The sequence below is a fragment of the Pseudonaja textilis genome, chromosome 3 (assembly GCF_049901715.1).
Source record: "Pseudonaja textilis isolate UNSWEBS1 chromosome 3, rPseTex1.2, whole genome shotgun sequence".
In the NCBI taxonomy this organism is placed as follows: Eukaryota; Metazoa; Chordata; class Lepidosauria; order Squamata; family Elapidae; genus Pseudonaja; species Pseudonaja textilis.
The window spans coordinates 136,220,160-136,247,967 of record NC_141992.1 but is presented as its reverse complement, the minus strand read 5'-3'; the positions used below and the strand labels follow the sequence as shown (position 1 = coordinate 136,247,967).

The window sequence follows — 27,808 nt, the reverse complement described above, 5'->3', positions numbered from 1 at the left end:
TGATGTCAACTTGCTAGACGAATCAAAAGTCCACCCAATTTAATTCCGCCTCCACCAGAAATCAACTAGGTTAATGTGCCACTGAGGATCTAAGTACCAAGTAGGCATATCCTTTATGGTAAAAAAAAAGATTTTACAAGAGTGTTTGCAGAAACAAAGTTTTATTATTTACATAAGCAAGTCCATATTTAACTCTTTACATTTCCAGAATATTTACATGATTTCAAGATACTGATGAACAAAATTACAAAGGCCATCAAAGCATTGCAAAAAAATAATAATCCAACACTGTGCTTTAAAATTTAGGATCTAAAGTAATGTAGAAGAAATGTCAATTTAGCACCTTGGTCAAAATAGTCATGCTATGGTGTTAACATAAGACACTTTTAGTAAGCAGTAGGGATCTCGGAAGTAACTGTGTCCAGAGGTTGCCAATGACAGCTCATAAGTGTGTCAAAAAGTTCTTCACTTCTCACCATAAATTCTCTGTTCATTCTATGAACATCTATGTTGAGTTGTGGATCTGTTCAAATAAACAAGAGTCAGTAAGCAAATCACTGGCAGAACTGCATTAAAGAAAACTTTTAAATATAAACATTCTGATGCCCGTAAGATGTTATAAGCAATCAACTATCTAGTGAATGTGGCCAGTTATGAAAATTTAGTCCAAAGCAATTGAAGATTACCAAATATCTTTTGTTCCATTTTAAGTACCAAAAATATTGAATATATTCAACAAAGACACTTGGGGCACCTGAAACACAAATTTATTATTACTTAACAATACCTTAAAGGCATTGTTAATTTTGTTGTTTTTGTTGTTTTATCTGGCTATGTCCTCTGAAAGCAATATATTTAGAAACATTTTTGATTTTGAGTTCATGGAGAAAATCAGCACTGGTTAGAGTGCCAGCTACTTCTGCTGACTGCCGGCTGCCTGCAATTTGGCAGAATGAATCTCACCAAGCTCAAGATTGACTCAGCCTTCCATCCTTCCAAGGTAGGTAAAATGAGGACCGAGATTGTTGGGGGCAATATGCTGACTCTGTAACCGCTTAGAGAGGGCGTTAAAGCACTGTAAAGCGGTATATAAGTCTAAGTGCTCTTGCTAATATAGTTTATTAAGTAAATAAAGTCTTGTAAGTAATACAAATAGTCTTTGCCTATGGATGGCAACCGGGATCAGAAAATCCATTACAAACTGACATGGTTGTAAGATATGTCATGTGATTGTGCCAACGTATAACAATTCTACCAGCCCCAGTTGTCATCATAAAGTGAATCCAACATGGTTGCAGCATTCCATAGTCACATGCTCACCATTTGTGACTTTCTGCTGGCTTTTCCATTGACTTTGCTTGTTGGAAGCTGGCAATGAAGATCACAAATGGTGATGATAGGATCATGGAACACTGCAACATTGTAATTGCGAGCTAGTTACCAAGCATCTGAACTATGATCATGTGATAGCATGGACACTATGAAGGTTGTAACTACAATGACCTAAGCCCCCCCCGCACCCCCCTTCAGCTCCATTGTATCGTTAAATGGTGGCTGCATAAGAAGATATTAAGCAAAACCTACCTGTAAGCACAAATTACCCAGAAAAATTAAGGTTGGCTTATTTCAGGAGAAAATTGTTTTTATACTGCATTAACCGTAAACTATCTATATTTTACTGAAATAAGTAGGCTTATACAAGATAAACATCTATGGCTTATGCTAAAATAGCTGAATTCACATACAACTGTGAAGTAAAATCATGAAACTTTATGTTAGAATGCCATGTAAACTCAGGCATCACATGACAACCTACAATCTCTGCTCAACCCTCATGCTCATTTTTATGTTATCAACAAGATTCAAATACATAAGGCTACAGCCAGATAGATTATAATGCAGTTAATTTCAAACAGTAAACAGCTACCCTATCAAACAATACTTCAAAGATATTCTTCCAGATTACATTTTCAAAGATCTAATCTGAGAAACTATGTGATGATCTAATTCTATATGGAAATACTAATATCAACATTACCTTCTGTTACTAGATCATCATTTAAAATCATACCACAGGTATCCTGAAAAAAAAAAAAGAATTTATTATGTCTTAATTTTTTAAAAATTTTTGTAGTGAAGAAAAAAAACAAACCCCATACATATTTTTTCAATGGAGGGGACAAATATACATACATATGAGCATCTCTTGACTTTTATGCTTGCCTCCTATGTATTCAGAGGCATTTTCACTTTTCAGTTTTATTTTCCACTGATCCTGGCTTGTCGCTTTATAGAACCAGGGTGTAGACAAAACAAATTCTTATTTACTTCTTAAAAAGCTTTTGAGGCAAAGACTATGGATCCAACTTACTTTAAAAACTCCAAATCATGCTTAGCAACAGAGCGAAGCAATAAGGTAACAAAATAACCATATCTGGGGGGGGGGGGGATATTCAAGAGACATTTAAGTTCCATTGTAGATTCTATCACATGAGAAAGTACTTCAAGTATCTTTCAAATAGCCAAGGCATTTGGCCCATATTTGGGGCCATCAAAACATGCTGAAATTGAAAACACTACAACAATGGTAAACCAGTCCAAAAGTTAACATTTTTAAAGTGGATACTATTGGACTTTGTTAATCATGGACGAAATCTCCAATAATGCCACATTAAAATGGTTGATATTGATGGATTTGAAACTAAAAATTGGTTCATCAAAAAATGGGAAAAGTGATAGTAAGAGAAATATGTAATTTATACTCTTTGGAAAAGGCAAAATTTTCACACAAGAGAATGAATGGATGTGTTCTTTTTTGATAGTGGTATTATATTTTACTGCAAGATAGTAGCATCTTAGACAATCTTTGTAGCCTTTCTATTGATAACATAGTACAATGGGATTTTTTTTTTAAAAGTGTTTTATATATATTTTAGAAGTTTTGTATTGTTTCTGATGCTTTTTTCCATTTCTATTAGTTTTTGTTTAATTGCCTCTAGTGTTTGATATTTGCTTATTTTTGTATTGTTCATTTTTTCTAATCTTAATATAAAAACAGTGATCCTGAGAGAAATTTTCACAAATGTACTAAATCTAGAATTTTAAGCGGAGTGCTTGTAGAAATTCCCCTTGACTTTTGCCAAGTTTCCTTATCTTAATCTCTCCTGATTTTTCAAAACAATTTTTTAACTAAAAGAGGAAGTCAGGGAAGCCGACATGTTCAAAAACTGAAGCACCACTTTTGAGGGGATTAAGATTAGAAAAGGTTTCAATGAATAAAGAAGCAACAGTGTATGTGTTCTTTTGTAGAAGATTCAACACCTTTTAGAAAGGCTTGTGTATTGGGTGGAATGAGAATATCTAGTATAGGTAGTATTTTGCCTAGTTGAGCACTATTTATTAAGAGCTTATCTTTGACTTTTGTCAATTTATCTTCTATTTTTTTAGCTATTTCATACTCACACAAACGGTTATACAAAAAAGCAAAATACCATTTTTAAAGAAGAAATGGACACCACTATCTTAAATTCAAACATCTTACAGAAATATAGGCCTAAGAACCATTTATCCAGAACCTTTGCAATGTCTCCATTTTAAAGTTTATTGCAGTTGAAGACACTGAAAAGCAGCCAACATTTAAAACATTAAAAAAACTTTATGAACCCTGGCATTTCCAGAAATACTGAACTTCAGAACTTGTAATTTTCAATTAGTAAACTAGGAATCATGAAACTCCAAAGCTCTGAAAGGCAAAGGGTCATGAAGGTACCCCTAAGAAAAATTGATTTTAATTTATGTGAATACCTGAAATAAAGCTGGATTCATTGCTTGTTGTCCCATATTTCCAGTAGGCTGCATCCTTTCATAAGATGCGTAATTATAATCACCATACTCGGCATTATAATCTGCATATTCAGGATAATCTCCATACTCAGGATATTCATAGCGTTCACCAAAACGAGAACCAAATCGCTCAGCATAACGTTCAGAAAAACGATCACCAAAATGCTCAGAGTAACGTTCAGAAAAACGATCACTAAAACGGCTGCCTCGATCAAAACGGTCAAAACGGTCATAGCGATCAAATCGGTCATAACGTTCATTTCTATCATAATTGTACTGGCGGTAATAGTTTTGATAGTCTTGGTAATAGTCATTATAACTATAGGGCTGGTACCTTTGAAATTCTGCTTTCAGTCTAAAACGCAAAGGGAATAGATTAAATTAGAATTTAAGAGCACTCTTTACAACTGAATAGTGAAAATCCTTCAAAAAAAAAAAAGCTGCCACAGGCAACACTACTGTTACTTCAAATAGCAAAAATTCTACTTTTTCTTATTTCTTCTGTTTCCATTTACTTTAAACAAGTTAACTTTGCTTGGTACACATATAAGCAAATCTATTTATGTAAATAAAATTACATATTTAAGAGAATACATTGTGGAAAAAACATTATACAAAGAGGTTCCCAAACTTTCTACCTCTAAAGGTTTCCAAATTGTGCATTGCAGCATCTTGGGATGCCACAGCAAACTAACAATTCTGTTTATTAAGTACTTCATTAAAATATCCCACTATACCCTTTGAATTTGCTGTGGTGCCCTGGAGTGCAGCAGCAGAGTGTTTTATAACTACAGTTACATGCTGTATTTTTTTTAAATTGAAAGTATTCATTGAATTTTGGGGACAAAAAGGGCTTTATATTTTCTTTAGATACAGTTTGTTTCTTTAATGTAAAAGATAATCATAGAATCAACTCTAAAATTATTGTGAACTTTAAAAGGAAATAAAGTTTGAGAACTCATATACATTAAAATATATTACAATTTTATTTTCATCCAATTAGAATAAAAATAAGCAAGCAAAGAAATTCAAGTATCATTAAGGAAGAAGAGAAGGGGATCCAAGTGGCAGAAGAACAACTTAAAATATCCAAACCCCTAGTAGAACAAGTTATGGACCCTGATTACTTATATGCATGCTTTGACACAATGTAATTTTGCAAAGAATTAAAGTGCATTAATTCAGTACTTTTTTAAAAAAACAGAAGCTGACCTGCTTATATATTGAATGTTTCATAACAACTGTATTATTTAAAAAGGAGAACAAAACATTTTGGGAAACATTGCCAAAATCTTTTCGTAATCAGATACAATGGCAATTTCATAAGAGATTTGAAACCCAAAAGATTTGTTAATTTCGCATCAACTACCTTTTAGAAATTCCTAAAGTCAATCGGATTCGTTTTCCGCCTAGACCAGGTGCATTCTGACAATCTTGCAGTGCTCTCATCATATCGCCTTCATCAGAAAATCTGACAAAACCATAACCTCTGTGGAGTTTTAAAAGACAAACTTCAGTAATATTGCCAAAAAAGTACATACAATATTTTATCTTCAATTATATTTTCACTGCACTGCAAATGATTATTTAGAATATCATTTAAATAACACACATGGGCATATTAACACAACCTGGGTCTAAGAGTGCCCACATTTTCAACAATCAGTGACATTAATTCTACTAAAGAAAATGATATCATACCCTCTATAAACAACAAAAATTGTACCTGATCCCAATTAACATGTCCCTGTTTCTACAATATATTCAAACCATTTCAAATACGAGAAACTATTCTCTTATACATTTTGCATTGTTATAAAATTATCTCATCTGATTTTTATAAAGAGAGCCTGTTGGGCTGCCATGCATACTGCCATCAAAGGCTGGGGAGAGGAGGGAAACACAACAAATGGGCAATCAAACTGCATGTGTACTGTGATAGGAAAATTAGGAGGGGGGAAAGACTGCTTGATGAAGAGCAGAGCTCGGAACCAGTTTGTGCCAGCACCGAAGGCTATGCATCCTAAGAAAAAAAGGAGAGCTACCCTAAACATCTCAGTATTCTAAAAACACTTAGGCAGACTCTTATTGGCTGAAAATATGGGGGAGGGCTGGGATGTGGGGAAATTTTCTGTATTGTTTTGGGCGTGGAAAATTTAGTTCTAGCCTGACTTTACTACAGCCAGCATCTTTTAATAAAGGAACCCATGACTTCAACCAAATGGAGTCAAGGGTCTTCTTTCCTAAGGAATCAGACTGGGGCAGGTCAGACAAAGCCTCTTTCTAAAGCATTAACTGATGTAAAGACATCCCAAAATATGTATTTCACTAAAACCGTACCTTTCATTCATATATCACAGTGTACCGCATAACATTAAAAAACAAGAATACAGAATAATGCTGATTCAACTATCTCTGATTGACTTCAAAATATTTGAGAAAATACAACATTTAGGTTTTGATGTAATTGAGAAATCTGTACTACATACTCATGCACATTTTAATTCATAATAGGATACCTGGAATATCCCAGCAGGTCTGTGGCCACTTTACAGTCTATACATGATGGATACTTTTTAAAAAAATAGTCATACAGCAAAAAGTCATCCACTTCAGGAGTTAACTCTCCTACAAATATTGCAAATTCAGGCCTGGAAAAACTTTCTGCCCTAACAAATTCTTGCCTTACAAATTCTGGCCTGGAAGAAATTAGAAGAAAAAACATGATTAATCATCTTGCAATGTAAACCTCAGAACCCTGTCTCCACTAGATTACCTTCCAGTGAACGTAACCCAGAATACCTACCTAGGATTGATCCAGCCAATACTTGTTTGTCCTTATTCATGGTGCATCACTAGCACCATACACAGAAAAAAGTATCTTGGTCATGTCTGAACAATATTCCTCTTTATTATTTTTTAAAAGCAACCAGACTGAAGAAATCCACTTAAGTCTTATGCAGTTAAACTTGGCTAGTGCTAATTTCAGTTATAAGCAGATCATAGATAATATAATTGGCCTTGCACTTTCTGTAACTCAAAATAGCCTTCCTCAATGCACTTAATCCAAATATTACTACCAATATTTATGAGAGAAGGTACCATTTTAAAAACTTGCTTCTCAACAATTACTTCAGAATGACCAAACACTACAAATTTAAAGGTTATTGAGGCACTTAATAAAATTTCATTTTCTTTTTATTTGCTCATTGGGTTTTTTGCCCTGGTAAAACGATTCATCCATGAAGTTTCTTAAAATTATACCAAAATAATTTATATACCTTCTGGGAATTTTTTTTTTTGAATTTTCACATTTAGCTACAGCTTGGGATTTTCTGATGGCCATGTCATTAAAATATTAAACAGGTTCAACTTTCAATCTGAACCCTTTAAAATTAAAAAGAAAAAGAAAAAAAAATATCTACATTTTAAGTTATCTACTAATTCTATTTTTTGTTTTGCTTATACAATTGGAACAGTTTGGAACTTTCTACTCCTATCAGCTTGTTAAATATTTTGATGTCTTTTTATGAGTTATTCAGCACTTGTGTATCTAACATAAAAATGTATTTTCACATTCCCAATTCTAACTCTGTTAAATAGAAGACAACGTGATCAAGTAATAGAAGCATATACAACAGAACCATGTCTTTTATATTTCAAATTAACCATTCTCCAAAACACTGTATTAAGTACTAGTGTTGTTTTGAACTGAATAGTAAACACACACACATACACACACACTTTAGCTTAATGTCAGCAAACATGATAAATAATGCCAATTTAATACATACTTCCTATCTACATACTCCATTCAGTTGAAGGCTGAATAACAAGTAACCTTCAAATAGCTTTATCATTAATTCTCCTGGCAAATAGAACATTCAGTAACTAACTTGTGATAGTTTGAATCTAATTAGAAACTATATTTTTTTTCTATATTAAATAAAACTCTCCAGCTTAATTTATGGAAACAAATGATGCTTGCCAATATCTTGCAATGACCTTCATTTCTAATTCAGATCCCAACTGTGATGCTATTAATAGGCTTCTTGGCTTTCTAGCATTGGTAAGGCTGTTGTGAATTTTCAGCATGCATCCTCCAAAGTGAAGTTTATATAGTGCAGAATGTAGCGAAACCTTCAGCATCGAAGAAAAAAGATCCAACAGAAAATCACGTTTTATGTAACACCAAGAAGGTAAAATTAAGAAACCTTCTGGGAAGTAGTAATCAACCCCAAAGGGCCAAATGCAGCCATCGCGCTGAGAAGTTCTCCAGATGCTTGTCGAACAATTGCCTAATGCTTTTTTTGACTTACTTCATTTCACATTTTTTTCAGTTCGGATCCACTGAACCTTTGGAAGTTACTAACTAAATTTTACACTTCTGTACAACTGCCTTTTTATTTTTTGTTTTGTTTTTTTTAGCTATGTGATGAGCAGCTCTTCAATTCACAAAGCTCTGGACTATTGAGTGTGTTGGTTCTGATTAAATTCTCACTACTTGATTTAGGTATTATATACAGACAAGAGCCAGTTTTTTTTCTTGTCAGTTTCAAGATTTCTTCACCTGCTTGGAATACTAGTAAAATCTGGTCTTCCTGCTCTTGCTTTACTCTTTTTCTTCCGTTTTTTGTGGGGGGATCTCCACCACAGAAGCAGGCTTTCCTTATTGGCCTTTCCCACTGTATCCTGCTAGAATGAAAAACAGTTATACAGTATTTCATCTCAATTAAATGCCTCCCTCCCTCTCCCGATCACCACCTCGGTGATTTCCCCATATTCACCTTTCCCTTGACAGAAGCCTGGGGTCCCATCTCTCCCTCCGCCTCCCATGAGGGAAAGCAGCCTCTGGGGAAAATGCCTGGCAAAAATAACAGAGCCAAAGGATTGTATGAAAAGCCATATTCCCCTGACTTAGTCAAGCTGGCTATCGGAGTTACTGCTTTTCACGCCAACATTTTGACTCCCTCGGCTTCCTTCATTTAAAAAAAAGGTTAATCATTAGAGGCTGACTGAGCATGTCATTTTAAGATTTTTTTTTTTTTTACAAAAGGACCCTGCTTATTCATTCAGAAAAATTACAGCAGAATAAGGTGTAGAGCCATGTCACCCTTTCTGTTTATTTAAACACAGAAAATGGACTTAGGGCTCTTCTGTAGTAGGGTGTTGGCCAGTATCTCAAGGAAATTGTCTGGAATAAGTCTACAGCACAGCCGAAGGAACTCATGCCTGGTTTTCACAACAGTAACATGCAAGTGACAAAAGTGTCACATTCAAAAAAATAAATAAATAAAAGCCAGCAGAGGCAACTATATGGGAAGGAAAAGGAAAGGAGGCCATAACCAAAGGTAGACAGTAATCTCACCTCAGGGATACAGATTCAACATTTTTATTAAGTTTTACTTACATGAATGGTAGTAGTTCCAATGAAGGCATCTTAAATAGTGAGTGTTATAGGAAAGTCCCACCACAAGAACTCACTGCAATAGTGCAGAAAGCAAAGTTTCGTGTTCTGTCCCCAAGCTGCTTCAGTTGGCGTGATTAAGGATTTCACAGCAGGGGAGAACAATTTGTCAGAAATTTATCTGAGGGAAATATATGGCTAAAAACCCATCATCCCTTCCCCAGGAGTAATGGGTTCAAGTTTGCCATTTGCCAAGAATTATGGACAAGGTTGCGCTTCCCCCAAATTAGCTAATAATACAACTGCATTTGTCAAATTATCTTACCTGGCTAGCCATTGTAGAAAGCTATCTTCGCAAGAAAAAGAAGCCTGTAGTAGCTGCTGTATAAAAAAAAAGATAAGGTTAATGTTTATTACATCACTGTACCAGAAACAACCACAATGCTCTATACCAGATGTCTGCTTTCTCTGATTTTGTTGCCTTCAATAAAGAAAGGTTTTATTTTTTCTGTTTGCGGAATTCATTTTTCCAGTTCGAATTAAAATGTGCCATCCTAAAATAGAAGCTATTTTTGCAAATTATTGTCACTAGGAAGTAAAGACAGGGAAAAAATATTTAATGAACTTGCGGTCATGTGATCAAAATTTAGGTTTGGCATTGGCAGCCCATGTGCATTTGCAACTGCACTTGAACTCTCCCCATCTGTCCTACGGTCTCTGCAGTTCCCTATGCTCTCTGGCCTCCTCCATTGACCTTCAACTATATTCTTCTTACCACTGCTGAGAAGACATGCTCAAAGTAGCTGCTGGCTTTCATGCAGCTTCTTCTTCAGCAGCTAGAGAAGGCAGTGAATGTCAGGAGTAGCCCCTCAAGAAGGTACCAGAGTGCAAGGCAACCAAAAGACAGAGATGACGTGCAGGGAGATCGGCAGTTGAGGGAAGTTGGAAGTGGAGGCGAGAGTCACAGGGCAAAAGGATGAGCCCTGGACTAACAACTGCATCACTAGAATTGTTGTCTCTAAACAGTGCAGTCACGTTTCACTTAACTGCTTCATACAGCAACAGAAATTCCAATCACAATTAGGATCATTAAGAGTGAAGACTATTTGTACCCTGCTTTATACTTAACTCTGTACCAAACTGTAATTCTGTATCCATTGTTTTCATTTAATACACAATCCCCAAATAAGCATTTAATATCTAGCCTAAATACATTAAAGTATACAAAAACTCATTTACAATAAAACTGCAGTTCATAAAATATTAAATTATAACTGAGTTAGATCTATTGTCTCCAGATAAGGACAGCTTGGTATGGGTTCATTAGACAGAAATGGTAAAAGCCATTTTCAATTTAAAAAAAAAATCAGTTTCACGAGCAAGCAATACTAGTTACACAGCTATTGCTTTACAATAAAATCTTCCCCATATCCAGAAAAGTCAAATAACGTAGATTTGTAAAATTCACCAAAGCAAGTTACATATTTTACCAAGCATAATCTTGGTCTACATTAAAAAATGTGGAAAAAAATTGAAGGGAAAAAAAATCAATGACCTGAAAACTATACCGATTTCAGTAGTAATACAAAATCTCTAATTACAAGGAAACTATCAACAGATTCACAATCTTTTTAAGAAATGTTTGCTTTGCAAGTAGGTATTCACATTTATAAATACAATTTCAGCTACTTTACTTACCAGTGACTGTCAAATACACAAACTTAAGAAATTAAAAGAATTTATCAGCAGAAGGTGGCAAGTACCAGAACAAGTTGAGATCTTGCCTCCAGTTACTTTAACCATCTAAACCAAAATAACAAGCAGTACTTTCTTCCTCTAAGGTTGTTCAAGAACTTGCAATTTCACTACAATAAAAACAAACAGGGTAAGAATTAGAAAAACTGTTTCATAAGACAACCTGTACTGAACTTAATAGGTAAAAAAAAAAATAATATTTGCACGTCTGGTTCAAACATCAACATTAATGATTTGGTTTTGATTTAGTAAAGGGGCAGACTTTTTTGTGACTATATCCCAGCTTCCAATATCTGCAAAGTACAGCTGATGGTACCACCTTGTCACTGGAAGGTGCCAACCCCAAATCTTTTTTTCAGGGAAAAAGTGTGTTAAACTTTTTGTTTAATTTGCCAAATTTCAAATACATTTAAATAAAAATCTGGATGCCACAAAATAAGTGTTTTTTTGTTTTGTTTTTTAAATTAGAAAATCATTGGAGTATGAATGTTTCACACTCTGAGAAAAATGGGCCTGACTTCTAAAGGGTTGCTTTTCATTTCTGTAATTTATATTTTTAGTTTTTCAATATATATTTTGTCCAGAACTAGAAAAAGAGGGTTCTTAGACAGAAGTGTCATCTCTTTCTCTGATCAAGCCCTGTTAGTTTTAATCTGTCAACATTTACTTTTGAATATGGATTTATGAGGTGAGGGGGAAGAAAAACCTTCACCCCCCCCCCATGGAGTTGTGCCTACTTAAACACCAGCTAAAATTAAAAGGCTATTTTTAAACAGTCGCAATACTAAGCTTCATTGTCGGAAAATAAATCTCAATCTTTTCGATATAACGCTCACTCTGAAACACCGACGTTGAAGATTACAATATTTAAATGAGAAAACTCATTTGAGTTGCAATGGATGTTTTTCTTTTCTTTTTCTAAAGGGAATTCAAAAGGCGGGGGGGCTGGGCGCACGCGCGGAGGTAGGCATGAACAGGCTAGCGCATACACGCGAACCTATTCATTCATACGGCTCCCACCCCGTTTATATCCCAGTTACCATTAAAAGCAGCTCTGCAAAGTCTATCCAGTGGCAGCTTAAATAGGGCTGAACGGAAAAAAAGAGAGAAAAAGGGCACCAACGCGTGCTAGGCCTCCCTATTGGGGGCGGGGCAGAGCTCACGAGGTGCTTAGCGGGGGAAGGAGAAGCCGTGGGGGGGGGGGAAAGGTTCGGAATCGGGGATCTCTTCATATTACTTGTCCATGAGGCGAAGGACCCCGTCCCTTTGCCCCCTCAAAGCCCAAATACTAGCATCACCTTCCGGACAGCCGCCATCACTAGCCGTTTGGAAATCGCAACGCTCGCTTCCGCCGCCGTCGTCGATCGGCCTCCCCTCTGCCGTCTTTCCCTCCCTCCTCTTCACGGACTTCCGCCCAGGGTTGTCTTCGCGACTGCCTGTTTCCGTTTCTTTTCTTTTTCTTTTTAAACGAATCGTTCCTACCTCTCCCCCCCTCGCGACAAAAGAAATTCAAAGATTCGGTCTGGAAACGGGGAGCGGCCACCACTTCGCGGCTCCTCGCTTCAGGCGGTGGAATAGACAACCCCTCCCTCCGAGGCAAAAAAAACAACAACCCAAAAAACAAAAACGGACAGGCGGCTAGGAGGCCGCGCTACAACTCAAAGGCAAGAAAAGGACCCCGCACTAAGTAGGCGTCGCTAAGGAAGGCCGAGAAATGGAGGTCCTGGGGGGATGTTACGAACAGATTCTGTTCGGATTCTCCATACAACCGGCCGAGGTAAGTTTTTTTTTTAAAGTGAGAAAGGGCGGGGCGGGGGACACAGAAAAGGCGAGAGTTTTCAGTCGCTGACGGGTCTTTTTTATACTCACCACGAGGGCCGCACGCTACGCGAGCGCCGCCGGAATCGCGAGCTACCAACGCGTGCGCAAGGAGCAGCGGGGAAGGCGCGTGAGCTCGCCTTCGTCTAGCTCAATTTCCTTCCCAGAAGCCTTGGCGGCGTAGCTCCGCCTCCGTGAGTTCCGGCGTGGTCTCGTGGTGAGGGGGAGGAAGAAATGAGACTTTCCCGCGCAGTCGACCGAACACGCTTTTCCCCTCACGGCTCTCCTCTATCCTTCCGGGCAGCGTGCATTGCCGTCCGTGCGGGATGACGTCGTTCGCGGCAGTTTTTTTCCTGTGTTCTTTGATACGGGGCAATGTGGTGTCAGCCTTTAGCTTAGACCAGCTTCAAAGAGGGCGGTCTAAGGAGGGTTTTAATAGAACATGGGTCTCCAACCTTGGCAACTTTTAAGACTTGTGGACTTCAACTCCCAGCTTTGCTGGCTGAGGAATTCTGGGAGTCGAAGTCCACAAGTCTTAAAGTTGCCAAGGTTGGAGACCCCTGATAGAGAGTGGTTAGCGCCTTCCGATCTTGGTGGTTGTAAGCAACGGGTTTTCCAACCTCCACACCGGAATAAACCTCAAAACGTGGGTTCCCAATTTAAACATGGCCGGAGTTTTAAGGGACGTCTGCTGGGAAGCAATAACCTGGGAGGCTCCTGGTTGTCACCTGAAGGAAACAAGATCTCCCGCCCCTTTTTTTTTTATTGTGGTGCTGTACATATTAGGACATTGTACGATTTCAGTGCAGTAAACTTTCTACTATAAAATTAAATGATTGGCGTTGTATTTTAAAAGCTTAAGATATTAAAAATAAAAAAAATCTATCTGTGCTAAATGCCATGTAGAACCTGTGTTTTAAGCATCCAAAGTGTATACTGTAGGATTTTTAAAAACACTGCAGTTCATACCAAAGTATTAATTGTATAATAGTCTTAAACTAATTTCTTAATAGCAAGACTTCCATTGTATTGTTATTTAATGTGTGTGTGTGTAAAGAAAGCACAAATCAACGTAACTTGTAATATTGCAGGATTTTTCCTGTATTACTCCTCCTCCTTTATTAGGATTACGTAGCCTCCAAAGTGGAAAGACTCAAGGCAGCTTACATTAAAACTCAATAAAAATAATCAAAGAAATACAAACCTATTGATTTTCCATCACTACCACCATTACCAACCAAGTAATGTAGCCTGAGGGGGAATCAGTTCATGTAATGGATACAAAAGAAATCAATGCATATGAAGTTTGCTAGTTAGTGTAGAAAAGCTGTTGGTATATTTCGTTTTTTGTGTACTTAAAAGTGCAATTTGATTGCCTGAAGTGAAATTAAGAACTGAGCATTTAAAAAATAAATAACAAAATTTGTAAAAAAAAAAAGAAAAAGAAAAAGGGTTGCGGAATAAGACTGTCAATGGTCTACGTAAAATAACATCCTTTAGTTATGGAGAGGCTCTTCATCCGGAACTCGCTAACAAAATCCAGTGTTCTTTTAAAAAATGAATATGTGTCACAAGCTTTCATTTTGTGGAAATGCAGTTAGATTACATAGATGCAGTTTTAACTAAAATTAGTTATATATTGTAAAATCCAGAGGCCATGAAATAAATATCTAAGCCCACTAGCTGTAATGGTAGTAATTGACAATAATAATTGCTGCTAACAAGTAGATGGAACTGGTTCTGATCAATGGGAAAAGACTGAAAGTATTATGATTTGGTTAATGATCCTGTTTTTACTTTCAAATTGAAAAATGCCTGTCTCCATAAGGTAGATAGTTTACAGTCATATAGCAGGATAATCTGCTGTAATAATCTACTACTACAAAGCATTTTCTAAATATATAATTTCTATTTTAACAACTCTGCTAATTTATACTAATGTAATCTGAAATCCTTTATTTTGAAGAAGAAAGGTAAAGCTTAGTACTGAATGTTTCCATTCAAGCATTTGAGTCAGGTTATGTCATTCATCAAAATTTTTGATGAGCATTTGGAAGATGCAATGCTACATTTGCTAGATGAGGATCTGTGAAGATAAGTGCTTTTCAAACAAGTTTTACTTTGTTTTTTAAAAACGGTACATTGGAATCTTATAGGAAAATCACAGTAGCTGATTTGACTGATTTTTAAACAAATTTTATTCCTGATATTTTTTATTTTATTTTCAGAACTGGGAAGTTGCTCCCGATTTTACTCATCATGCCCACAGTGCTTCGCTGTCGGCAGTAGCTGTGAATGAAAGATATGTAGTCACTGGGAGCAAGGATGAAACTATACAAATCTATGACATGAAAAAGAAGGTAGAACATGGAGCATTGGTACACCACAATGGTAAGGAGTTCATGCTTCTTGTTTTAAATAGGATGAGTGAGGCATAGTTGTCAGGAAGATTGCAGTATGGTGAAAACTCATTTTGAGGAGAAGTGTTATTTTTACAAATGTGTGAAATTGAAGGGTGTATTCTTGGAACCATGTCATTTGCATAATCACATTATTATAAAAAATAAATTAGCTCACTTTTAATTTATATCATTTGTCTAATGTTATGCATAACATTAGACATTCCTATTAATTTCATTGGCAGACAGAACTATTATGTTAATGAATGGGAAAATCAGAAGAGGCAAAGGCTCCATTTGTATATTATTATTTTTATTAAGAAAAATTACTTTAATCCAGTATTTGGTTACATTGACAAACATTTGTTTCCTATTGGGAGATTCAAAAATAATGTCTTTCTTGATGCCAAGAACTGAGAAGTTTAACAACAAATTATGCTTCTTCAAAAGAGAAATGGAACCAAGTACCTCCTTATTAGACTTTCACGTAAGAATGCTAATAGGAATTGCTCTAATGCAGGGGTGTCAAATTTGCAGCATCACATTGTCATCACATGACATATCGCAACTTTCCCCCCTTCGCTAAATGGGGATGGGCATGGCCAGCACATAATGCATCCGGCCCGGGGGCAGCGAGTTTGACACCCCTGCCCTAATGGGTTCAAACGGGGTTGTTAGTGTTTGGGGATAAACCCCCAAGCAGAGTAAAAACACTTAACCTAGGTTTACATATTTATTCAACCCAAACCTGGTTGGTGTATCCATATACCCAACAGGGGTAGTTGTTAAGGTTCTCACTTCCAAGAACATGTCCTATGCTGCCAAATAATTAAACGAGTTAAGAGAAGGAACAATCTCTTGAGGAAGCAATGCACATGAATATGGCCTAAAAGGATATCCTTGTTGATGCTGGAGAATAGAGCCTGAAACAACTATCTATGCAGAGTGTTTGTGGCTAACTTGCTTGTTAGCCCTGCTGGTAAAAGACTGTCACTTCAGGGGGGTCTGTTGCTGATACCATAGATTTTTTTTTATTTTGTGCCACTATGAGAGCTAGTTTGGGCTAGTGGCTAAGGTATCACATTAGAAATCAGGAGACCATGAGTTCTAGTCCTGCCTTAGGCATGAAAGCCAGCTGGGTGACTTTAGACTTCTCTCAGCCCAACTCACCTCACAGGATTGTTGTTGTGGGAAAATAGGAGGAGGAAGGCATATTAGGTATATTCACCACCTCGAGTTATTTATAAAAAATAATAAAGGCAGGATAATAAATAAAATTTAAAAGCATGCCATTAAATTTGTAGGGATATAAAAATTATGATTTTGCTATAAAATGATTTTGAAATACACTTCATTTTAAACCAAAAGGCTTGAATAGAACTGTGTTCTTGTTGATACTTAGGCACTGTAACCTGCTTGGAATTCTATGGGAATGGTCATCTATTGAGTGGATCTGAAGATGGTCTCATATGTATTTGGAATACAAAAAAATGGGAATGCTTGAAGTCAATTAAAGCCCACAAGTATGTTCTCCTTTATCTGATAATAATTGTATAATAATTTGGATCCATAGCTATGTTCTATTTCCACAATAATGCTTGTTTGCTCCTGTCTGGAAAAGTATTCCAAGACATTTGAGATTCTCCAGAATGATATAGTATGCAATGAAAAAAAAAGTAAAATAGATGATGAAAACTAAATTTCACATCTTTTGCTTTAAACCTCTTTTTCATTTCTTTCTTTCTTTGCTTCTCCATGACCAAAGCTTCTATTGAGTATGTTTCATGTATGTATAAGTTCAGAAGCAATAAAAATATAAAATAGAATAAAGAGAACAGTGATAAAAAAAAGTAATAAAAACTTAACCTAACCACTATTTTTTGTTAAAATCAAAACTGATCTCTAAATATTGGAAGAGAAAGAAACTATCAGTAATTACAGTTGCTAGAAATTAATTTCTCAGTTTCTACCATCAGGACTGACATGTAAGGTCTAACATAAACTTAATATAATAATTATATTTACTTGGTCATATTATGAGGGAATATATTGATAATGGTGTATTCTACAGTATTTGTTTTAAAAATCTTCTTGATGCTTTTTATTTATCAGAGGCCATGTGACATCTCTTTCTATTCATCCTTCTGGAAAGTTGGCTTTATCAGTAGGAACAGACAGAACATTAAGGTATGTCATAAGACTGCAAATGGCCTTAGTTTTATTTAAGATAATGCTATTTTTTATAACTTCAAAGCAATTCGCTGTTGCAGGCTATGAGAATAAATATCAATAAATAACAAGTTAACAAATTTAAAGACGCACAAGTATCAAGAATAAAAATTATCTAATTAATAAATGACAAGGGGTAGAAATGAAAAGAAGCTTATAATGTCTGCTTCCAAAACTATACAGATGATTTTATTCTCTATTTTTCTGTCTTGCCATCTCCATTTCCAACTTCCACACATGCCTCTAAAGTTTCTTTGGTAGAACATGACTCTTTCTAAAAACAAGAACGTTATTTAAAAATATTTTGCACATAATGCAATATTTAGATGTAAGAAACTGTTTCCCATTGACAGGAATCTATCAGAAATTTGAATTTGTGACTTCACAAAAGGATGAGGTGCTAAAGAGGAATCTAACGTACTAGCCTGTAAAAGTAGTTCCTCTAGGAATGTATTAGTCAACTTCTACCTGAATTTCACAGCAGGCTGCCTGTTAATAATCTAACAAAACTAATTTTCTAAATAAATAGACTTTTAGAATTAAATCCAATATTTTTGAAACAACTCTTGTTTTAAAAATACACATGGACCCATCCACATATATAAAGTGCATTTACAAACTTATTCCAGTTTGGTGGGATGGTAATCATACATAAAGAAATGATCAGGCTTTTCAGATCCAGGATCAATAAAGACCTACATAATGTAAGACCTTATGTCTATTTTAGCTTAGTTGTTCAGAAGAACAAGCATCCTATATCTCTATCTTTTTAATGGGCTCTCTAGTAATACTCACCCATTTTAACCGAGACTGCCAAATTACAGTAACATTACCTATGGTAGGAAGTAGTTGTTTTGTTGCTCCGTCCGACTCTTCAGGTTGACCAATAATAACTACCTCTCTTGGTTATGCTACATATGGCCAAGAGATATAACCCAGAACAGAGTTTTTAATATCAAAATATTATGAATGCATTTATTTTTGTAAAAATAAAATGCTAAGAATATGTCCCTTAAACTTAATCTTGCCAATTGAGTCACTCAAATATGTTCTAGCCTTTTCACTCACTTAATAGCTCTCACAGTTAGGAAGTTGCTCCCTGGTTCAGGTTTGTATCTTTCATAGTAAAGCTTCCACCAGTTGGTTCTTGTCTTATCCTAGGTGCTATTTCTCTTCCTTGTGACAGCCCTTCATGTGTCAGAAAATTGCTGTCATATCTCCCTTTTTTTTCTTTTAAGCTAAACATACCAAGTTGCTTTAACCACTCTTCACAGGGTTAGCCTCCAAGCTCCTTACCATCTCTGCACTCATAAGGTTTTCCTCAAAAGGAAACCATGTTGCATATAATTTGTACCATCTATGTTTTTCCATAACTACTAAAAATGAAAATGATTTACTTTCCTTATTGGTGTACAACAACCTTGCTTATTAGGAAGAAGCAATGGACAGGTTAATATTGTAAATTCAAATTAACGGATAAATATTTTATCAGCAGCTTTAACTCTTTAAATACTTCCCTTTAATATAGGGAAGTTAAAATTCAAGATAAAAATATTAAGAGTTTACTTTTAAACATTTCTTAAATTTTAAAATAAGTAAGTTGTCTTCAATTCAAAAGGTGTGTATTGGTATTTTTTTAGAACATGGAACCTTGTAGAAGGAAGATCTGCATTCATAAAAAACATAAAACAAAGTAAGTATATCCATTTGCTGTTTATTTTTGTTTATTCTCAATTATTACTTAAATTTAGCAAACCTTTAAGTTAGCTTTCACTGTTTAGTGAAAGTAAAACTTGGGAAATAATTATATATTTTGAAAAATGCACTAAGCCACCTTTGTCAAGGACCATCTCAGATTTTTTATAAAATTCTACTGCAGATAACTAGCCTTACTGGTAACAGGTTAAATATGGAATAATAAGAACTCAACAAATTTTAAACTGTACAATAGGAATTCAACAAACCTTTGAAAACTGAAAGATTGTTTGGGTGTAGCCATTAAAAATTTGTTGAGTTCTTATTATTCCATATTCAACCTGTTGATCTTTACTTACAAAGTAAAGAAAGCTGGCATAATAGACTGCATTCTGAAGAGGCTAAAGGGGAGCAGTTCTGTTACTTGGTAATTAGCCATATCCACCATAGCAGATGCTTTGTGAATGGTCAAATAAAGTCCCATGATCATAGCCATTATTGTGCAATATACTCTAGCGTTCCAAATGTGCTCAATGACCTGCCTGCCTGTCCTTTGAGTAGAATTCCCCAGAGTATATAGTTCCCTTCCTGGAGATGCTGTAAACAGGGGTTGCCAACCTTTTGGATCTCGGGGACCACCAAACTCATAATTTTAAACCCCGCGGACCACTAATATGAATTTTGACTGACAGTGGCTTGCTGACATTTGTGGGAAAGTTGGTCCCATTTTCCAGAGCTGCAGTAGTCACAAGACTGGCTTTTTGGTCATCCTGGAGCAACTCCTCCAGTCCATGGCAGGCCAGTGCACCTGGGTAGAGGAGTAGCTGCTCTGGGATGACCAAAGGGCCAGTCCTATGACTACTGCAGTCCTATGGAACTGACTTTCCAACGTCAGCAAGCCACCCTGGGGCAGATTTCCCTCCCCCGCTGTTGGTCTTACCTTCCAGTTCCAGCTCGCATGGCTCTACTCATGGTAAGGTTTGCGCTAGGCCGAAGGGTGGGGGGCAGTGGGTGGGTGGGCCATGTGGATGGCACAGCCTTGTGTTCCCTCACAGCTTGGATTAATTGCTTTGGGGGGAACATTTCTCTGTAGACCACCAAAATTTTCTCACGGACCACCATTGGTCCCTGGCCCACCAGTTGGTGACCACTGCTGTAAAAGGCACTGAAAATCTGGCTGTTCTCCCAATCCTTTTGTCAGAACGGTTGGGGTAAAATTGTGCCTTTTTTGTGATGTTTTTAGGGACTCTTATCATCCATTTCTTCATTTTATTTTTCTAGTTCTTTATTATATAATGTGCTTAGAGTAGATTGGAATCAGACATTCTTTAAATCTCTATAAGTTAAATCAATAAATCATTGTCTATTTTATTCTGTTAATGAAATTAGCTTCTATTCAACTCAAAGATATTTAATTTCAAGCAATTTGATGTAGAACAGAAATCTTTTATAAAACAAATACCTCGATCTATGTTCTTTGTTTTTTAATTTCATTTCATATATTCAATTTTGAAGAAAAAGTCAAATAATTGTAACACTTGTGAGAATATTTGAAAGTATAATTAGTGATAGAATATCATTTTTTATTTCTTTTAACCATATCCTCTTAAGTAACCTAAGTAACAGAAAATTGAGAATCTAGTATGTTATATAAATACCACTTATTAAAATAACATATTGTACCAGAGAACATAGAACAATTGATGGTCTATGGATAAATCTACAGACTAGATGTAATAAAATGTTAAAGGATTGTATTAACACTTCATGAATACACTTTTAATTTCATTAAATGTCACATTTAATCACTATTCTGTATGTTTTCTTCTAATTTTATTAGCACTTATATTTTTGTTGTATTTCTTCATATTTTCTGATTTATTATAGTTCACTAATTAAATGTTTTTAAAGAAGAAAATGTCTTTTTTAATTTTTGATTTATTATGTGCTATTAAGTTGTTTTCAACTCCTAGTGACCACATAGATTTCCTCCATGACGTTCCATCTCTAACCCTATCCTTTGGGTCTTACAACAGTATACTCATTACTCCTCTGAATCCTTTTTCTTTTTGTTCTTTGCATTTTCATTGAACCTTTCTTAGTATTAGGGCGTTCTCCAAGGAACTAAGTCTTCGGCTTTGAGTGAGAATTTTGAGTTGATTTTTTTCATTAGTTTGTTTTCTTTGCTGTTCATGATATTTGCAAGGGTCTTCTCCAATACAAAAGTTTTCCTATTCTTCTTCAAACTTCAATTTTCAGTTTCTTTGCAGCTTTTGCAGCTTGGCGGCTCAGTTATGGGGGGAGAGGGGAACTGGGCCGCAAAAGTGGTGGGCTGGTTGCACACTCACAGCTTGACTTTGTGAATGTCGGGGCTAGCGCACGAGTGCCCGCCGACCTGCCACTCACTCGTTCAGCTGCATGCACGCAATCTGGCCAGCCACTCACACAGCCCAATTCTGAATAGGCCAGGCCCCAGTAGTGGGCCATGGCCCAGGTGTTGGTGACCCTTGTCATAGAGTATCACAGGAAATACCATTGCTTGCACAATTCTAATCTTTGTGAGAATAGAGACATCAAAGTCTTTGAATATCTTTTCCAAGGTGTTTATAGCTGTTCTACTACCAAGTGCTGGTGTGTGATGTATTTCTTGAATTTTAATATTTAGGTCTTTACTAATAGATTATTCATAGTAATCTATTACTGGATTGTTAATATGAATTTTAAGAATTTTTATTTAACATCAAAAGAAAAGTAGGCTAATAAATCTTGAATTCCAGGAGTATAAAAAGTGTAAAGGCATTAAATTCAAGACAAGTTTTAAATAATAATAAATGAACATCTATTCACTATTAGATAGAGCCAAATCTCATCTGCATTAGATGACACCTGTGATTTAATCATTTTTTTCTCAAAATCTATGATTTATTGATTTATATTTCTTAGATGCACATCTTGTTAAATGGTCGCCTAGTGGTGAAATATACGTGGTGGCTATAGCTAACAAAATTGATATATATGACCTGGAAACTGCTTCTATCTCTGGTACCATTGCTACAGAAAAGAGGATATCTTCAATAAAGTTTATCACTGTAAGTAGAAAAATAGTATCAAATTATTTAGAATATTGTAAATGAATCCATTCTCATATATGCACACTTTTTTCACGTTTCCTTAAAGGATTCCATACTTGCTATTGCAGGAGATGAAGAATTCATACGATTATTTGATTGTAAATCTCAGAAATGCCTTTGTGAATTTAAAGCTCATGAAAACAGGTATTTTTCATTCATTAAATAATTATATATGTTTAAAAAAACTGTATATGTTAACATATTATTTACTTCGAGTTTTGTTCACTGATAGTATATGTAACTGCCATAAGGCTAATATCAAAACTCAGTATTAAATTTTCATTGTTGGAGTACTTGTATTTAGATGAGTTTTTCTCTTTGAACATACCACTATCTCACTTTTGGATGAGTTGTATTATAGCTCTGGTGCTATATTATTTATGAAAATAATGATGAAAATGGATACCATTGGTAAGTCAGACTCTGTGTTTCCTTTCCCTTGCACCTTTTTCATATCTAAGATAATGTTTGGAGTACAGCAGAGAGGGACCAAAGTAAGATCCCATTGCATGACTGAAAGTTAATTGTTCTTCATATATGGGTAGAATTTGGTTAAGTAATAGTTGTTAGCATTTTGCAATGCTTTCTTGAATATTGTGAATTTTCTTGTTTTTTTAATTCATTTAAATTTAAAAATGTAATATATCTTGATCCTTAGAATCAAAGCACTGTACAATTTCAAAATGGAAGGCTTACATATTCTAGTAACAGCATCAAGTGATGGCTACATTAAGGCGTGGAATCTGGATATTGATAAGGTTTGTGTATTATCAAACTGTTCAAAAATATTGTGAAGAATAATTAGAATTGTATGAAAAATGGGAGATAACTTTCCATTAATAATTACACAAAGAACAAATAGTCTAATAGAAGAGCTGAAGAAGCTTCTTGGATAAGAAGCAAAACATCTCCAAAGAAAAAGCAGAAAGTCCAGTTGCCTCTTGAAAAAGCACTTTTAGGACAACCATGACCCGGATGACTGAGAATCTCCATAGACATTTAGTCTAATAGAAGATAAATGGCTTATACCACTTGTCTATATTGAATATTCAGTAAAAATATTGAACTGAATGTTCATATAAGAGACATTTTTTACAAGGATTGGAAGTATATGAGGAGAAGAACCTCAGTGGATACAGTCCTTAAAACTTAAAATTGTATCTAACTTATTTCATGATTTCCACGCTACTTAAAGCTGCAGTTTTAAGTGAACTCAGTTGGCTTGCTTTAATGTCAAGGGGATTTATTTCTAAATAAACGTGGATAGGGTTATGTTGCACTTTGTGTAGATGTGATTTTCAAGAAATTAACATTTACAATTAATGTGATACATATTTCACCTGTCCTCTGTTATATTATTACATTTTTGATTGTTTATTTGTTAATATTAAAAGTATACAGGTAGCCCTCAACACACATTTAAGCCCAAAATTTATGTTGCTAAGTGAGAGATTTGTTAAGTCAGTTTTCCTCATTTTACAGCCTTTCTTGCCACAGTGGTTAAGTTAGTAACATGGTTGTTAAGAGAATCTGGCTTCCCCATTGACTATTCATGAGAAGGTCACAAAAGATGATCACATGACCGCAGGACACCGCATCTATCATAAATATGAACCATTTGCCAAGCATCTTAATTTTGATCATGTGACCATGAGGATGCCACAATGGTCATAAGTGTGAAAAATGGTCATAGGTCACTTTTTCAGTGCCATTGTAACTTTGAACGATCACTAAATGAACTGTTGTAAATTGAGGATTACCTGTACACTGTCCTATTCACAGTGATTCTGGCACTTGTTATTATATGGCTTTCTAGGGTTGTACAAAGCATTTGAGCAATGCTTTGTGAAATGTACAGTATTAGAATAAACAGAATACCCCTCTCAGGGTGTTAAAGCAGTCGTGTCCGTTTCTGTGCACAGATAGTCTCAAAGGGACTGCAGCAAACCTATGCTTGCTCAGTTGGGGAAAACCTTTCACCATGCTGCTTTCATGCTTTGAGGAAGATTGCTTTTTTTTCACTAATGCATAAAGAGCTTTTTTCACTTTATAAAAACATTCACATATGAATGGTTATTTCTGCATCAAAGTGAAACTTGCAACATAGGTAAGTCTGAGAACAGTGTTGTACTCAAAGAGAGGAACTGTCATTTGAAAAGGTAAACGTGCAAAGGTTTGAAGGTTTTGCTTTGCTTATTTTACAATTACTTCAAAAATCATTAAATTAATCCTTATTCTGTAATTCAAATGAAGTTCTGCACGACTAATGGAAGCCTTCACTTTTATTCAGCTGTACAATCTGCCACTGAATAACAATCTAATTGAATTCAAATCTTTCTAACTTTATACTACAGAAATATAGTTTCAGCTATAAGTACAACTTCGGTTGTTCACATCTAAGCATATTCCTTACATTGATCTCTCATTAGAAACTTCATAAATAAGTTGTATCAAATTCAATAAAATCGGAAACTTGTAATCAATTGTTAATCTGTCCTTTTGGAAACGTTCAGTGCAATGGATCTTAGTCCTAAGTATATGGCTATAGCACGGACTATCCTTAAATCAGCTTTCTAAGAAACAGGGCCAGTTAACAAGCTAGTTCTTTTAAAATAAGGCTGCAAAAGTGCATTTGGGATCTTATCTGTCGTTAGTGTCACCATAGTTCTTCATACACCATTCAAATTGCAAATTTACTGCCTTGAATTCTTTGTAAAATAATAATGGGATGTAAATAAACAAATACACAAGTACTGATAGATCTGCATATCTGGTATAAAATATTGTCTGATGAAGAGGATGCTGCAGAACCCTAATGATCTTCAATGTGATGAATATTGCCTTAGCTGTTATAAAATGGCATGGTTATTTTTCTGGAGTTTATGTGAATAAATGCCTTGGATTTCTCTTCCCCACCCAGATTAAGAATGCTCCATCATTGCTATGTGAAGTCAATACCAAAGCCAGGCTTACCTGCTTAGCAGTATGGCTCAAAAAAGATTTTGAAACAGAGCAGATCCCCGATGAAGCCACACCGTCTTCATCTCATGGTATTACTGTAGAATTTTCTTAACGTTTTGTCAGGTAAACCATAATTTAAAATTATATTAATTGTTTACTTGTTTTAATTATTTTGCAGTACATGAAGCAGAGCAGCTGTCACTTAAGAAAAAGAAAACTTGTTGGACTGATAGTAATAAACCTTCAGAGGGAGATGGCCAGAAAGCTACTCTAAAAAGAAAATCAAGAAATATGCAGAAAAAGAAGAAGTTACAGAGATTAAAATAGATATGCAGTCATTATCATATTCCATACTAAATAAATAACAACTAAACAATTTGTTTTTCACGTTAAGGCATTTTTCATTTTCAGTACACTCTTAAAAATATTTTATATATTGATGTTTCTAGAAAATAGCTATTATATTTCAGTGGTAACAATACTCAGATCTTGTGAATATTGTTTTTAAGTTTGAAAATATAAGAGTCAAATATCTTACAATGTATGTGAGATGTCCTATTGTTATTTAAAATTATTTCCAAGTTGCTAACATATTTTGATATTTACACATAATTTTAGGTTTTCTTAAAAGTCTTATCATGGAGGCATTCATGTAAATAAATTGTTATCTTACACATTAATTTCTTCAAAGTTGATTGATTGATTGCATTTATAGGGCCACCTGTTTCATATACATACTGGATGGATAAAAATTGAAACAGAATATTGCCCTTAAATTTTTTATTTATTGGATCCTATACTTTAGAAATAAGCAAGTGCCCATATTTTCAGACACATCAATAGGACACAATCAGGTGGGATTCTACCAGTTCGCACCTATTCACTAGAACTGGTTGTTAACATTCTAAGCAGTTCAGAGAACTGGTTGTTAGAAGAAATTACTGGCTTAATCCTGTAAGGAAGGCAGGAAGGAAACATTCTGGTGTTACAGAAACTACCTCTCCGTTAACCCTTATTACATTCTTGGCAGGACTAGACTTCCTGTCTCAGGAACTTCTATGGAGTTTTTTTCCCCTCCTTTGCTGGTACTTTGCTTATGTGGAGTGACCATTCAAAGTTACAATGGCACTGAAAAAAGTGACTTATGACCATTTTTCACACTTACGACTGTTGCAGCATCCCCACAGTCAAGACAGGCCAGACGAGATGCATGCCTCGATGTGAGTGATATTGAGTTGGCCATGCCCAGCCAATAACATGACCACCATGCCACGCCTACCACCTAAACCACGCCCACAGAACCAGTTAAAAAATTTGAATCCCACCCCTGGACACAATTCAAGGGAAGCCTGTCTATTTGCTTCAGTGAAGAGCAAACTTTCTTTTTATCCCAGTTCCTGTAAGTTTAGGTGACGTTGGAAGTGTAGGATTCTTGGTTCTGTAAACTCTGTCTAGGAATGTAATTGGTTGTAGGGTTTTCCTTTTTGGTGTACCAAGGCCATTGAAGTAGAACAGAAGCAACTGCTTTCTACTTCCTTATTTTTTTCTTTTGCGTATAATTTTTATTAAGGATTTTGATTTCCACAGTAAAAATGAATACAAACTAGACTTAAAGAAAAAAAGAATAAGAATAAACATTGCAAGAAAAAATAAGAGAGAAAAAAGAACATAATTAAAAGAATATTAAGAAATGACTTCCAATTTTCATTACAAGCATAAACAAATTTAGTAACCCTTCTGACTCATATTTATGACTTGCAGTGTCCCTAAAATGGGATCAACTTTTTATGACCTGACAAGCAAAGTCACCGAAAAAGCCAGTTTCACTTAATAACTTACTAACTGAACAACTGCAGTGATTCACTTAACTATGGCAAGAAAAGGGGTGAAATGGGGGCAAGAACTCACCCAACTGTCTTTCTTAGCAACAGAAATGTTGGGCTCAATTGTGGTCGTAAATTAAAGACTACCTGTACTTAGTGTCCTTTAAAAGGCTCTGCCATGGTTGCAAATAAGATGGCTTATCCCTTATCCCCCAGTGCTTAAACTCAAGAACATTTTTTTGCAAGGAGTAGCCCTCTGGAGCACATGTGGATGATCTGCCGATTTCTTATCTAGAGAGGTTTTGAAGAACCAGTCTACTCACCAGTTCTTCTGTCTTTGCCATGGTCATCAGCTCCACTTTTGCAGAGACATCTTCAATTCATATCTTCTTAAGAAGTCCCCAACCCTTCTTTCTGCTTCCAACTTCTGGTGTATTGAAACTAAAAGAGAATTATTTTAGCATCAGGGACAGAAAATAACTAGAATCCTCCCCTACTTGCATCAACAGTTCAATAATACATGAAATTAAACGACCTCTTAGGAAACCCAGCCTGACATTGTTTTCTCATTCTGCTAAGTGGTAAAATTAGCAGTGCTTTCGATGTTGAACCTGGAATAGGATAAATCTCAATAGCTATATGAACACATATATCCCCTTTTACTTTGATTCTCTTGTAAATAAAAAGTGAACAGGGTAAATAATTTTTTAATACAATTAACTAGGAATTGCAGAAGAAATTTTAACT

General features: G+C 35.5%; 2 protein-coding genes across 27 annotated transcripts; one reads left to right on the top strand and one right to left on the bottom strand.

Moving 5' to 3' along the window:
• Positions 1–144: 144 nt before the first annotated feature.
• On the bottom strand, positions 145–12,995 carry LOC113435619 (tRNA selenocysteine 1-associated protein 1-like). 24 transcript variants are annotated; one of them, XM_026699579.2, is made up of 11 exons: positions 12,875–12,995; positions 10,949–11,115; positions 9,576–9,631; positions 9,254–9,369; positions 8,631–8,707; positions 8,414–8,538; positions 6,363–6,542; positions 5,213–5,332; positions 3,805–4,198; positions 2,039–2,081; positions 145–523 (listed from the first exon to the last, which is right to left on the bottom strand). In XM_026699579.2, exons 5-11 carry the CDS (start codon positions 8,658–8,660, stop codon positions 387–389), a joined length of 1,029 nt encoding a protein of 342 aa, XP_026555364.1. In that variant the 5' UTR covers positions 8,661–8,707; positions 9,254–9,369; positions 9,576–9,631; positions 10,949–11,115; positions 12,875–12,995; the 3' UTR covers positions 145–386. The 24 variants fall into 24 exon arrangements, with proteins under 24 accessions (XP_026555364.1, XP_026555367.1, XP_087787019.1 ...); XM_026699582.2 differs by having other exon boundaries at positions 8,414–8,535; XM_087930893.1 differs by having other exon boundaries at positions 8,631–8,822; positions 9,254–9,326.
• Positions 12,646–25,918, top strand: PAK1IP1 (PAK1 interacting protein 1). 3 transcript variants are annotated; one of them, XM_026699578.2, is made up of 10 exons: positions 12,646–12,782; positions 15,052–15,214; positions 16,625–16,745; positions 17,335–17,409; positions 19,092–19,144; positions 22,090–22,235; positions 22,324–22,421; positions 22,936–23,035; positions 25,198–25,327; positions 25,417–25,918. In XM_026699578.2, the coding sequence occupies exons 1-10, from the start codon at positions 12,720–12,722 to the stop codon at positions 25,563–25,565; spliced, it is 1,098 nt and encodes a 365-aa protein (XP_026555363.1). In that variant the 5' UTR covers positions 12,646–12,719; the 3' UTR covers positions 25,566–25,918. The 3 variants fall into 3 exon arrangements, with proteins under 3 accessions (XP_026555363.1, XP_087787015.1, XP_087787016.1); XM_087930889.1 differs by lacking the exon at positions 12,646–12,782 and adding an exon at positions 13,164–13,469; XM_087930890.1 differs by lacking the exon at positions 12,646–12,782 and adding an exon at positions 13,968–14,064.
• Positions 25,919–27,808: the final 1,890 nt, after the last annotated feature.